Consider the following 14,189-nt stretch of genomic DNA (forward strand, 5'->3'; position numbering starts at 1 on the left):
TACAGATTCTAAGTACAATAAGAATTTGGATTGGGGTAAATCAGACATGTATGTTATACTTTAGAAAAGCAAACTTCAAGAAATGCAGAGAAAATGAATTTTCACATCTGAAAGGAAGGTAGCTAAAGACTTGGCTCAAGTGAGATGCTCAGAAATGATTTGCTAATAATTCAGCCCAAAATGATCCTAGTGAAGAAGAAGCAACACGGGAACCACTTTGATGGGCTCAGATATGTACAAGGCAGGAAGGGAGCCACACGACCAAGATGACTGTGGAAGAGAGGTGCAGACCCCTCCCAAACCTCGTGCCTCACCAGCTCCCCACAGGAGGTGGTGCTTGTGTACCCTGCGAGGCGGGAGGGCAGCTCCCTAGCCTTGCTGTGTAGGTGAGGACCACAGCTCAGGCCGGAGGTCAGCCCTTCTGGCCCCAGCTCCCCCCGCTTTCCCCTCTCCCGCCCTGCTTCTCCGCAGAGTGTGAAACGCACCCAGTACGTCGTCCCCTAGGTTCTGAGAAAGAAAGCCTGAGAGACGGGAAGGCTCAGGTCTGTTACCACATAACAGCAAGGAAGCTGAAGGACTCAGGGTTTGTGTTTGCTTCTATCACGAGGGATGCCCAACTGGAGAGGGGTAGCAATCGCTGTGTTCCAGCTTCTCCATCAGCCAGCTGTATGACAGCAGACAGATGACTCGCCTGTGTACTTCAGCTTCCTCATCAGTAAAAATGGGCCAGTAATGCCTGGCCTGTCTGAGGCATTATGTTAGCGTAAGGTCAAATGAGATCATGTAAATTTACCCTCTTCAACAACTCTTAACTCTTGAATATATGTGAAGAATTATTTTTATTAAAGGAAGCTTCTGAGGTCAATGGAGCCTGTATAAGAACTCTGAATTCTATGTGTGATGCCTTGAGTAGATGATAACACTTTTTTTTTTCCTGCTGATGAAACATGGAGACTCTTGCTAATTATTTTGTCAACTATGGCATATGCAAACAATAATTATAATGGAGGCCACAAGCGTAGTGGTTAGAGCTTGGGCTGCAGAGTCAGACTGCTTGCGCTTGAATTCTGGCTCCACCTCTACCCAGTAGCAGTTTATTTTCAGGCAAGTTAGTTAACTTCTCTGTGCCTTAGTTTTCTCATCTGCAAAACAGATATAAGGTTGTTGTGAAAATTAAGTGAGTTAATACATGTAAAGCATTTAAACTGTACTTTGCACACGTAAATAAATGTGCTTAATAAATGTTAGTCACTGTTGTTAAAGTATTGAGGGTGGCATAGATTTGTTATACTTGACAGTGATTCAGGAGAGTGGAAGGCCATATAGCACAGACTGTAAAGTCAGACCTGAGTTAAAATTCTGGCCCTTTCACTTGCTGTGTGATGTTGGGCAAGATACTTGACCTCTCTGAACTGTGGTGTCCTCAACCATAAAATTGAGTAGTAATTCTTACCTCATAGAATGCTTGTGAGGACAGAATAAAATAATGCATTTGAAGAGCTCAGCATTGGGTGTCTGTGGTAAATGCCCCAAGTAGTTACCAGGGTGTGGGTTTTTTTTTGGCCGCACCGCGTGCGCGCACGACTTTTGGGATCTTATTTCCCTGACCAGGGATCAAGCCCGCGCCTTCGGCAATGAAATTGTGGAGTCTTAACCCCTGGACCGCCAGGGAATACTCTAGGGTGTATATTTTTCGATCACTCACAGGTGCCAGGTTAATTTATCCCATGCTCAACTTTTACAATAGGCCATCTTGGCAGTGCTGTCTGACACATTCTTACTAGGGTCACCTGAACTAATGAAACCCTCTGCCTGGGGGCATTTGAGAATCTTTGTAATACGGCTCCAGCCTGTTTTTTCCAGCCTTATCGCTCCCTGTTGCCTTGCACATAGCCAAATGTTTCAGTCAAATTAGGTTATTTGGATATTTGCTCTTCCCACTGTCTTGTCTTTGCTTGTTCTGTTTTCTGTGCCTGAAATGCTGCGCCTACCCAGTCTCCTCCTGCATGTCTCAGAAGCCCTACCTTTTTCACATATTGTTTTCTTCATGAAGCTTTATCTGATCCTCTCCAAATCAGAACACTGTGTCCACTCCTTGGAATCCTACAATATATGCTTTAATGTGTCTCCTAAAGCCTCTATCACAGTATTATTCTATATTTCATCCAGTCTAAGAGGTCACTGATTGTAAAATATCATTATTTTACATACAACTAAGAAAGCAAAAAATGCTGCCAGTTAAACTGACACATCATCAATTATAAGACACATCCCAAAATTAGAAATGTTCAAATGTGAAAAAAACGTGTGCTTTACAATTGATGACGTGATTCTTTGTGGGTGTCTGAGCATCCATCACCTTTCCTCAGGATGGTAATTTCCTTGAGGGCAGGGAGGGTCTGTGATTTACTCATCTTGTACCTCTTAGCTCCTAGCACCTAAGAGGCACTTGGTAAGTATCTGATTAATTGGAAAGAGTAATGTTTTTTTTTTTTTTGCCTGTGCCTCGCGGCATGTGGAGCTTCCCCACCCAGGGATCGAACCCGTGCCCCCTGCATTGGAAGCGTGGAGTCTTAACCACTAGACCACCAGGGAAGTCCAGTAATGATATTTTAATAAATGACCAACTTTTTCAGAGACCTGTGGATTTGCTAGCCCTCACACGTTCTCTCAGTTTGTGTAGCCTTCATGGTATTATTAGATGAGGTAGTGCCCTCCACTGTTTACTCTTCGAATCATGTCTGTCGTCTGGCTTCTGGACAGGTGGAAATTGGGACACAACAGCTAACTGCCAAGTGAATTGTGATCGAAGGTGTGGTAGTTGAATGGAATTTGCAACCAAATGCAATTCTTAGCTATTATTTTTCTCCCTCAGACACAATCAGTGCTTCGTAATGGAAATAAAGTTTGCTTTCCTGGCTATTAGCAGACCTCATCATTTTGGTTCCTAATTGTCCTTTTGTCTTGTCTTGTCTCCCGTTTAGTGTATATGACCTTGCATTTAAGCCCGACGGAACCCAACTGATTTTGGCTGCAGGAAACAGATTACTGGTAGGATTTTGTCTGAGTTTCCTTTTTAAGTGCTTTTTTTCCTCTGCCTCTTGTAAGTGCTCTGAAATTTGACCCTGTTTTTAAGATAAAAAAGGCAAGGTGGAAAAACCAGTCATTGTTTTTTAATAGGGAAGGAAATGGGCTACTTAAAACAGGTAGGTAAACTGTCTATCAGATAGGAACCTGTGAACAATACCTCCTTTGGAGTCATTAATCTTTCCCTTTTTACTTTGAGACACCAACGAAAGAGTTCAGAATAATTTAAATGCCTTTGAAAGTGAGCCTTTGTCAGTTCATATTTTGTCCCCCTGAAAAATTCAAACAACAGGCCTGAAGGGGCTCCCTCTGTGAGAAGCCAGATAGCCTGACCCCAGCTTTTAGGCACTGGCCTTCCTAAACAATTCCATATGGATGCTGTCCTATTTTTCATATTTTCAAAGAACGTAAGCTGTCTCTGGAACCTGTCCCAGTGTATAAAAGTAATTTTCAGAGAACTCTTTATGTTTGACCTAAAACCCTTTGCATGATCTCCCCTTCCTCCTGCGTAAGTCCGCTTCCTCTTGCTCTGTTGTCTCGAGATATGCAGACGGCCTGATCTCCATTCTGTGCATGGTAACTACATAATCTGAAAGCCGCGGGTAAATTGTTCTGCAGACTTCTTCTGTCCAGGGTAAACAATCCAAATCCTTTTAGGTTTTTCCCATAGGTTATCTTCTCCAACACTGACCATTTCTGGAGGGTTTTGCTTTTATTTCTCAGATGGTGTGTTTTTAAAATCTCCACATATTTATACATGTTACACAGCTATAAAATCGTAAATGCACGTTACAGATGGGTTTTAAAACACTCCCTACAATTTGCAAACCCAGAGTTCAGGTCTGTGACTTCCAACTCTTGGTAGCAAGTATGAAACATCTCTCTGTGATGTTGGTAGTAGGGCAGGGCTACACTGGCATTTAATCATGCTCTAGCTGGGCTCTTTGTGCTGGCTCTATTAGGGAGGGCCTAGCTTGTTTGGTCATATATCCAAATACATGCAAGGGGAGTGAACTGTGTAGAGAAGTTTCACGGAGCGAAGTTTTGTTTCTCGAGCATTAATGGCACATGTCCGGCCATGTAATGGGCAGAATCAGAGCCTCTCCTTCTTGGGTTTCCCAACTTTAAGTCACATTCTTTCTGGTTTCTTGGTTCAGTTTTTACTTGGTGCAAATTTAGAATATTGACAAATGTGTTGTTTTGACAACAAAAATAGCAGCAGCACCCTGCAGGGATTCTGACTACTGGATGCCACGCGGGTAATCTGTACTTTTGTCTCTTTTTTGCCAGGTTTACGACACATCTGATGGCACCTTACTTCAGCCCCTAAAGGGACACAAAGATACTGTGTACTGTGTGGCATATGCGAAGGATGGTAAGAGGCTGCTCTGGATTTATGTCTGTAATGGCCTCACAGCCGCTCATTTCTCTCCTTGGCTGCGCCTTCGTCGTGTTGAGTAAGCTCAAGTACAGCTTGCAGTTTCGGAAGATAGATAGTCTCTTAGACTTCAGTTCAGTCATTCAATTCAATTCAGTCATTCAAGTATTTATTGAGGCCCATCTGTGTGTCAGGTGTTGTTCTAGCTGCTTGAGATACTTCAGAGAGCAAAACAAAGATGCCTGCCCTTATGGAGCTTTTATCTATGTGGCGGGGGGGGGCGGGGGGGTGTGGGGGAAGGAGGGAGAGTATGAGGGAAGGCATACAATAAACGTGGTAAATAAGTAAATTGAACAGTACGGCGGAAGGTGGTGTTAGGAAGAAGAAAAAGTAGAACAGAATAAGGGGGATTGAGAGTGCTGTGTGGGCAGGGCATTGGGTACAGTGTTGAACAGGGTAGTCATGGTGGCTCATTGAGATGGGGACAGGCAAGCAAAGACTTGAAGGTGGGGAGGCAGGGAAATAATGACTGAGCATCTGGGGAAAGAGAGCTCCTCACAGAGGGAAGAGCCATTGCAGAGGCCCTCAGGTCGGGTGTGCCTTTCTGGGGATGGGACAGAGAGAATCGGTGGGGAGCAATAGGGGAAGAAGGTAGAGAGGTAGCAGGTGTGGGCTGGCTGGATTCTGTTGGCTGTCGTAGAACTTTGGCTTTGATTCTCACTGAAAACGGGGAACCACTAAATAGTTCTGAGCAGAGGAGAAATCTGATTGGATTTATATTTTAAAAGGATCCCTCCAGATGCTGTACCCCAAACAGCCTGCAAGGGCTGAGGGTTGGGCAGAAAGACGAGTGAAGAAGCGTCAGCCACTGGTGATGGCAGCTCAGACCCCTGTAGGAGCAGAGAAAGTGGGGAGCAGTGGTCACAGTCTGGATACAGTTGGAAGGTGGAGCCAGTAGGATTGCCTGAAAGAATGTGGGGCGTGAAGAAAGGAGTTGGGGGTGACTCCATGGTTTTTGACCTGAATGACTGAAAGGATGGAGTTGCCCTCCACTGAGATGGGGAAGGCTGCAGGCGGAGAAACTTACAGCAGGAGATCCGGAGTTCAGTTTCAGACGTGTTGAGTTTGAGGAAAGTTGACGCTGTAGAGGTGGGGGCGGAATTGCTGGAGCAGAGTTGCTGTGTGGGAAGAGGAGAGGGGATCCAGGACAGAGGTGAGCATGGTGGGAAGTGGAGGATGTCACTGCAAGTGCTGGCAGCGGGGGCATGTCGTAGTAGGAGTCTAACAGAATTCTCTTCCATTTTTTCAGTGAAATAGGAAGCAGCAGCATCTGAGAGTGAGGATGGGGAAGGAGGTGTCCGAGAGTTGAGGAAAAAGAAAAAAGAGTACAACACCACCTAGCTGAGGGGCTGACTGAATGGCCCCGGGAGGTATAATGAGACCCTAGCTACACGAAGGGCCCACCCAAAGCTGGTGATCATGAATTGAAAGTGAGATCAGTGGTGCGATTGTGTCTTTTTCTCCATCACTTTGAGCTGCACAGATACAGGACAGAGGAGGTGGAGAGTTGGATTTAACCATAGTGGTAGGTTTACAAGCACCTCTGAAGATGCAGTGAGAGGGCAAGGGCAGAGGATGTATGCAAAGGAATGATTATATACATTGACCTTGAGTAATGAGGGGTGAGCAACCTTGTTGCTGAGTAATGAGGGGTGAGAGGACCACAAGGGGTGAGGGAGGTTCTAGTGGGGTTGAAGAGTCATTGGCGTTAGGGCACCAGGTGGGGTGAGAAAGAGGAGAGGTGGTGGTCACATCGGCTGCGTGAAACTGACATTGAGAGTTAAAAGTAAATACGTGCTACGCACAGCATAGCATCAATGGGAAGAACATGGACTTTGGGATGAGACAGCTCCAACCCGAAAAGCTCTGTGAGTCTGAGGTGGTTATTGACCCTGTCTGAGTCTCGATTTCCTCATGTGTCAAGTGGATATAGGATTAGAGGTGGCCCTCTGTGACCACTGCCGAGAAGTCGCAGAATCGGTGGTACAGTGCTTAAATGAACCATGGAGATCATTCAGGCTCCAGGTTTTTAATTTCTTTTAGATGACAGACCTCTTTGAGAATCTGATGAAAGCTACAGATGCCTCTCTAGAAAAATGCACCTACTTCATGTATACACACAATTTGGGGCACACAGTGTTAGTCTGATCTAGCCCAATCTCTTCATGTTACACCTACATAAAGATTTAGAGAATTCCCACGACTGGCTGAGGTCATACAGCGAGGTAGTGGCAAAGACAACGCTAGTTCTTGCCTGGTAGTCAGGAGCCCTATGCCACGGTAGTCATATTTTTTTATGTGCGTGTTTGAGTTTAAGTTCAGAGTAGTACCATGGGGAGACCTGTGAGGCCTCAGAGTTTATAAGCCTAGGGCGTCTTTGGCCTGCAGCACCATCAAGGCCCTTGAGGATCTTAGAGTGAGACCTGCCATCAGGGGCATTTGTCCGCGTTTTGCATAGTCCTGCCACACACATCTTCACGTTTGATCTCCCAGCAGCCCTCTGAAGGAGGCAGGGAAGGGATCGCAGCTCCTCTCACGGATCAGAAAACAGGCTTGGAGCGATTACGGGTGACGGTGGCAGAGCTGGGCCTGGCCTGGATCCTCTGACTGCAGAGCCCTTGTTCTTTCTGGTGTATCACGCTGCCCCTCATGACACTCGTGTAACGATAAGGAAGTCTTTTCCCCTTGGATCTAGAAGTGAGGATACACTGAATTTGGTTTTGCTCTTTAAAAAATGATGATTTTGCTTGTTTCCGATTTCCCCCTTAAATTGAATAAGTATTTAATGAGCAACTATGATACAAAGGTGTATTAAGAGCTAGTTTTTCTTCAAGGAAAGCAATACAAGGCAATGTAAGGAAATAATAATAATAGCTACTTTTGTTTAGCATTCATTCTAGGCCAGGCACAGACCTAAGCACTTTAATCTCATTTAATCTTCACAACAACTGTGAGGTAAATACTGTTGTTGAGTCCGCTTTTCACATGAGGAAATGAAGGCCTAGAGATGTTCAGTAGCTTGTTCCTGGTCCTGCAGCTGGTGGGTGACGTCGCTGGGGATTCCAGCTCCGACTCTGAGCCCTTAGTCCACACTCTTCCTCACCTGCTGCCTGCCAGTGTAAGGGAGCAGTGACAGAAATAATAAATAAGAGCAGCTTCTATTATTTAGTATTTGCAGCAGTGTCACATGGCCCAAGCAGTGTGAAAATGAAAATCTCATCTGTCACTCTTTTGCTTAAAGCCTTTCTTTGGGATAGAGAGCAGGATCTTACTGTGGCCCCAAAGCCCCTAGAGATCCCTCCCCCATCCACCTCACCCTTTGCCCTTGATGTTCCATGCTGGCTGCCTCTCAGCTCCTCACACATGCAGGTTTTTCCTGCCTCAGGGCCTTTGCACATCTGTTTGACCCATATGGATGGGTCTCTCTCCTCTCATTGCACCTGGCTAAGCTTTGCTCAACCTTTAGGTCTCAATGAAAGATACCATTTTCACAGAAACCTCCCTCACCAAAATTGGGTCCTCAGGTATTCTCTTTCATAGGGCCTGCTTTTTTTTCTTACTACGTCGTATTTGAATTGGATTAATTTAATTTAATGCCTACTTTTCCCACCAGACAAACTCTATGAAGGTAGACCGCATGTATGTTTTAATCACTACTTGATTCTGAGCACAGAACATGATGCTGGCATGTGATAGGCCCTCAGTACATCTTTGTTAGTGCCAGGCAGAGCAGGATATGAGCTCAAACTTCCTGACTCCAAAGTACTGCCACTCAGTACAGATAAGAAGAAGGGGTAGAGAAGCAACTGACACATACTAGGGACCTTAAAGAAGTCGTTTTCTAAGAAATACTCTGCAAAATGCTGGCCTAAATGGATGTGAAAATTTATTCTTTTTAAAAACACTTTTAGGCAAGCGCTTTGCTTCTGGATCAGCTGACAAAAGTGTTATTATCTGGACGTCAAAATTGGAAGGCATTCTGAAGTACACGTAAGTAACCGTTTAGGTGTACAGTATTATTAGTTTGCCTCTTACTGAGCTACTGTAGCAAAAGGCCCTTAGCAAAGCTATCAGGGAAGACTTTTTTCTCTGCAGTTGAACTTCAAGTGAAGTTGTGGGGTTGTGCGCTGGGAGGGTTGGGGAATGAGTAAGTGAGGGAACAGTTCTTGAGCACTGCTGGCTTGGCCAGCACTGGGCTAGGTGTTTTCGTGTAGCTCAGTTTAGTTAATCTGATATCGCACATTCCACCCCACCCCGACCTGTCCTTTTTCAAGAGCTTCACATCCAGCCGCCGTTGACACCCTGAGACTTGGGGTCAGTGTGCTCCAGGCCCCTCTCAGTGCACAGGCTCTCCTCCTCTTCCCCGTCCCTCCGCCTGGTTAACCCCTACTCACTCTGTACATCTCAGATGTTGCTTCTTCTGTGAAGCCTTTCCTGCCCCTGGCGCCTTGATTGGGTCTCCTTCATGGCGCTTCTCACAGCTGTAGTTTTTTTTTTCTTTTGGCCGTAACGTGCGCCATGTGGGATCTTAGTTCCCCGACCAGGGACTGAACCTGTGCCCCGAGCAGTGGGAGCATGGAGTCTTAACCACTGGACAGCCAGGGAAGTCCCTAACAGCTGTAGTTTTACACTTATTCTGGTGGCTGATTGATATCTCCCATCAGCCTGTAAGCTCCATGAGGGCAGACACTGTGTCTGTTTTGCTCATGCTGTGTCACTGGTGCCTACTGCAATGCCTGGCCTGTAGTAGGTACTCAACAAATGATCGTTTTTCTTTCTTTTTTTTTTAAAAATTATTTATTTATTTATTTATGGCTGTGTTGCGTCTTTGTTTCTGTGCGAGGGCTTTCTCTAGTTGCGGCAAGTGGGGGCCACTCTTCATTGCGGTGCGTGGGCCTCTCACTATCACAGCCTCTCTTGTTGCGGAGTACAGGCTCCAGACACGCAGGCTCAGTAATTGTGGCTCACGGGCCTAGTTGCTCCGCGGCATGTGGGATCTTCCCAGACCAGGGCTCGAGCCCATGTCCCCTGCATTGGCAGGCAGATTCTCAACCACTGCGCCACCAGGGAAGCCCGTTTTTCTTTTTAATTGTGGTAAAATACACATAACATATCATCCTAAGCATTTTTAAGTGCACGATTCGGTAGTGCTAAGTACATCCATGTTGTCGTGCAGCCAGTCTCCAGGACTATTTTTCATCTTGCAAAACTGAAGCTCCACACCCATTAAGCAGCCACTTCCATTCCCCGTCCCCCAGCCCTAGGCACCACCATTCTACTTTCTGTCTCTATGAATTTGACTACTCTGGGTACCGTATATAAGTGGAATCCTATGGTGTTTGTCCTTTTGTAACTGGTTTATTTCACTGAGCATAATGTCCTCAAGGTTCCTGTGTCAGAACTCCCTTACATTTTAATGCTGAATAATATTCTGGTGTATGTACAGAGCATATTTTGTTTATCCATTCATCTGTTGTTGACGGACATTTGGGTAACTTCCACCTCTTGGCTATTCAGAATAATGCTGCTGTGAACACCGATGTACAAATCAACAAATCAATATTTGAATGAATGAATAAATGAATGAATGAATGAGGTTGTAAGTAAAGTATTACCCAGAAGTGGAGGAATAAAACTCAGGTTGAGGGACTTCCCTGGTGGCACAGTGGTTAAGAATCCACCTGCCAATGCAGGGGACATGGATTTGAGCCCTGGTCCGGGAAGATCCCACATGCCGCAGAGCAACTAAGCCCGTGTGCCACAGCTACTGAGCCTGCACTCCAGAGCCCTTGAGCCACAACTGCTGAGCCCACGTGCCACAACTAGTGAAGCCTGTGTGCCTAGAGCCCGTGCTCCACAACAAGAGAAGCCACTGCGATGAGCAGCCCGCGCACCGCAACAAAGAGTAGCCCCCACTCACTGCAACTAGAGGAAGCCTGTATGCAGCAATGAAGACCCAGTACAGCCCAAAATAAAAATTAATTAATTAATTAAAAACAAAAAACAGGGCTTCCCTGGTGGCGCAGTGGTTGAGAGTCCGCCTGCCGATGCAGGGGACACGGGTTCGTGCCCCGGTCCGGGAAGATCCCACATGCCGCGGAGCGGCTAGGCCCATGAACCATGGCCGCTGAGCCTGCACGTCCGGAGCCTGTGCTCCGCAATGGGAGAGGCCACAACAGTGAGAGGCCCGCGTACCGCAAAAAAAACAGGAAAACAAAAAACAACTCAGGCTGAGATGCCCCGTGTGGTACATGACTCACTCAGCTTTCATTGTTATCTCAGATGTTTCCAGATATTGGTCTAGTATTTTCATTGTACCTCCATCCTGTATTAATGAATGTATTTCCAGGCCTCCACAAAGCAATAAGTGTTAGGGCCATTAATCTGGCACTTCTTATGCACCTGGTGCTAGGCAAGGTGGTTTACATCATTCTCTTACTAGATGGCACACCAGAGGTGTGCAGCACACTAGTCTTGGAGGAGGTGGCATTTAAGCTAGGCCAGTCTGATGGGTGGGTAATGTTTGAGAGAGGAAAATAGTGGGTTGGGGGTAGCCCAGGAGGGGAGAACTCATCCCTGTGCTTTTAATTGGTCACTTGCATCAGAGTTCACGGTGTGGAGTCAGAGAGGCTGTGGACCCATCATTAAAATCTTGAGCTGTAGCCACTGAAGCATTTGTGGTTTGCTGCATAATCATCTACATTTGTTTACTTCCCAGGCACAATGATTCTATCCAGTGTGTCTCCTACAACCCTGTTACCCACCAGCTGGCGTCCTGTTCCTCCAGTGACTTTGGTAGGTTCTGATTCCCAGTGTCTTGTCTGGGAATAACTGAAAATTGGCAAAAAGTGCTGAAATCTATCCAGAATGTGGTGGTTTTGTCCTGAGAGAGTTAATGCCGTTCTAGCCCCCTTCAATGGCTGAAGGGAGGCTGGCACTTGTTCTTTAAATTGTGTAGAAACCAGGAGAGTGAGTGATGGCACTGAGTCTGGCAAGAAGTCTGGGAGACAGCAGGAAGGGCCCTGGGAGGGAGATGGTGAGAGGGATGGGAGAGCACAGGCGTTAAGTTGGTGTTGCCACCTCTGGGAAGCCTTCCCCGCCCCACCCTGGCAGGGACAGTTCAGTTGTCCCCACTTCCGGGTCCCCCAGCGTCCGTGTATGTGTGGAAAGCTTCGCTGTGCTTCTTGTGCGGCGTGTCCCCATTAGTTGTTCAGTGGCTGTGGCTGTCCTTCCTGAGGGGCTGAATGCCCCGAGGAGTTCACCCACCCCACACACGGCACTGGTGTGGTCCTGGCGCAGAGGAGAAGCAGTGAGACGTCAGCGAAGAGGCAGGAACGCGAACAGAGGCTTGCATGTTCTCTTTTCAAGGTCGATTCTTGCTTACAGCTCATAAATTCCGTCTTCCTTGCTAAGAGATAGTGGTTACAACAGAACAGCCATTGTTGAAGTCAAGGAGCGAGAGATCTAATCCCTTTCAGTTTCCCTCCTGATCTAAGATGAATGCATCCCCCAGTCCATCCACTGATAGAGTTCTGAGGTTCCAAAGAGAGGATGTAATTGAAAGCATGTTGTATAAATAAAAGGGGAAGGGACTGTCATTCATTAAAAATTTAGCATTTTCTCCATGTGAGGCATTGGTCTGGGTGCTTACTTTTGGGGTGAAAAAGACAAAATAGAATTCCTGCCCTCAAAGAGCTTGTGGTTGGGGGCAGGCAGGGAGGAAGAATTTGTAAAAATATATTATTAAGGGATAATATTTGTTGAATGTTTGTGATATGCTAGGCACTGTGCTGAGAGTTGAAACAAATTCCTGTGTGAGCTCTGTGACGACCTCTGAGGTCTGAGGTCAGGTATTATTCTCATCCCCACTCCACTGAGGAACAGAACTTGAGCTTAGAGTGGTCCAGTGACTCACTTGAGGTCACCTAGCGGGTAAGGGATGGACCCAGGGCTGGGACCTAGGCCATGTGATTGCATCTAGAGTCTGCTCTGGTCAGTGCTGCCTCAGGGGCCTGGAGGGTGTGGTTTCCTCCAGCAAGAGGCTCTGAGGGGGCCTCGGTGGACCACAGGTAAGGTGTGCATAGGCTGAAATGCTGGGGGAGGCATTCTGGGCAGGAGAGAGGGGAAGCATATTGTTTGATGTTGCACCTTGCTGTGTAAATGCATTTCTGCCCTAGGATTACCTCCTTGGCTGTGCTTCATGGCTCAGGCAAAGAGTAGAATTTGCTTTTGTTGCCCAGACCTACACCTGTTGTGGGCCACTGAGTCACTGGCAGGAGGGAGCAAGCCGAAGGTGACCAGTGTGCCAGGGACATGGCACAGCCCAGATAGGGTCAGGAGAGACTGGATTTTCAGAAAGCGTCATTCATTACTTCGAATGCTAAGTTGTACTCTGGTTGCAGTGTAATAATTATGAACAGTGAAGTTGCCATTTCTTTGACTTAAACTCCTGAAAAGTTGGCTATCAATTCACCAATATATCTTCCTCTCTTTTTTCTTTTGAAATAATTATAGATTCACGGTAAGTTGCAAAGATATTTGAGAGGTCTTATGTACCCTTCTTCCTGTTTCCCCAATGGATACATCTTATGTAACTGTTGTATGGTATCAAAATCAGGAGGTGGGGCCTGGCACAATGTGTGTATATAGTTCTGTCATTTCATCCCCTGTGTAGATTACCATCACCACAAAGATACTGCTTTACCCTCATCTCCCCCATCTCCTGTTAGCACTAACCCCTTGTACCTGGTAACCATTCATCTGTTCCCCATCTTTATATAAGATGGAATCATATAGCATATGACCTTTTGAGACTGGCTTTTTAAACTCGGCATAAAACCCTGGAGATCCATCTAAATTGTAGTGTGTATTAATAGTTTGTTCCTTTTTGTTGCTGAGTAATGTTCCAACCAACCTCTCTTCTTTTATATTATTTTGTGTTGAAGGCTTATGGTCTCCTGAACAGAAGTCTGTCTCTAAGCACAAATCTAGCAGCAAGATCACCTGCTGCAGGTAAGTTAAGGGCAGCTCTGAAGGTAGTTTTTTGTTCCCTGCTCTTCAAACAGACTCTCAAAGTCTGGTTCACACAGTAGAGAAGGTCTTGTGCTACCTATTTGGTTTGGGCCCCATGTTTCCTCTTTTCTTTTCTCGTGGTCTCCTTGATGGGAAGAACCTGTGCTTTTGATCGGCAAGCAAAAGAGAACTGCAGGTTGCTTTTGTGCAGTTGTCCAGCAGCAGGCCTCCCCAGCCTCAAGCTGTGCTCAGGGGAGGCTCTGGGGACCTGAGGCTATCCTGGTCCAGGCGGCACATGAGCTGGATAAAGCTCGGGCTTTGATATTAGATCTGGATTCAAATCCACATTCAGTGGCTGACAGGCTCTGTGACCTCAGGAGGTTCCTTATTTGACAAATGGGGATTAAGATGCTGACTTGATGGGGCTGTTGTGAAATGCACACGAGCTAATGAGTTTAAAGCAAGCAGCACGATGCCTGCACACGGTAGACGCTCTCAAATGGTGGCTGGTCTTGCTGCACAGCTTCTGAGTGTAGCCTTTCTTTCCATTCAGCATTTGTTAGGCACCTGTTCTAGAGGCTAGCAACAACCAAGACACAGATTCTGTTCTTCAGGTGCACTGGAAGTGGGAGGAGGTTGAAATGGCGAGCGG

General features: G+C 46.4%; 1 protein-coding gene across 7 annotated transcripts in view; it reads left to right on the top strand.

Annotated features, from left to right (window-relative positions):
* IFT122 (intraflagellar transport 122) overlaps positions 1 to 14,189 on the top strand; it is a 69,622-nt gene that overhangs the window by 3,515 nt on the left and 51,918 nt on the right. For 5 of the 7 annotated variants that reach the window (XM_029242387.1, XM_029242379.1, XM_029242380.1 and 2 more), the window contains exons 2-6: positions 2,985 to 3,051; positions 4,378 to 4,462; positions 8,437 to 8,515; positions 11,244 to 11,320; positions 13,471 to 13,537. In XM_029242387.1, the coding sequence (XP_029098220.1) occupies positions 2,985 to 3,051; positions 4,378 to 4,462; positions 8,437 to 8,515; positions 11,244 to 11,320; positions 13,471 to 13,537 (375 nt within the window). Of the gene's footprint in view, positions 1 to 2,984; positions 3,052 to 4,377; positions 4,463 to 4,790; positions 5,896 to 8,436; positions 8,516 to 11,243; positions 11,321 to 13,470; positions 13,538 to 14,189 lie in introns of those variants that run through there. The other 2 variants (XM_029242382.1, XM_029242383.1) reach the window with 2 other exon arrangements.

The sequence above is a fragment of the Monodon monoceros genome, unplaced genomic scaffold (genome assembly GCF_005190385.1).
Source record: "Monodon monoceros isolate NGI ecotype Baffin Bay Population unplaced genomic scaffold, NGI_Narwhal_1 Super_Scaffold_3, whole genome shotgun sequence".
Lineage (NCBI taxonomy): Eukaryota > Metazoa > Chordata > Mammalia > Artiodactyla > Monodontidae > Monodon > Monodon monoceros.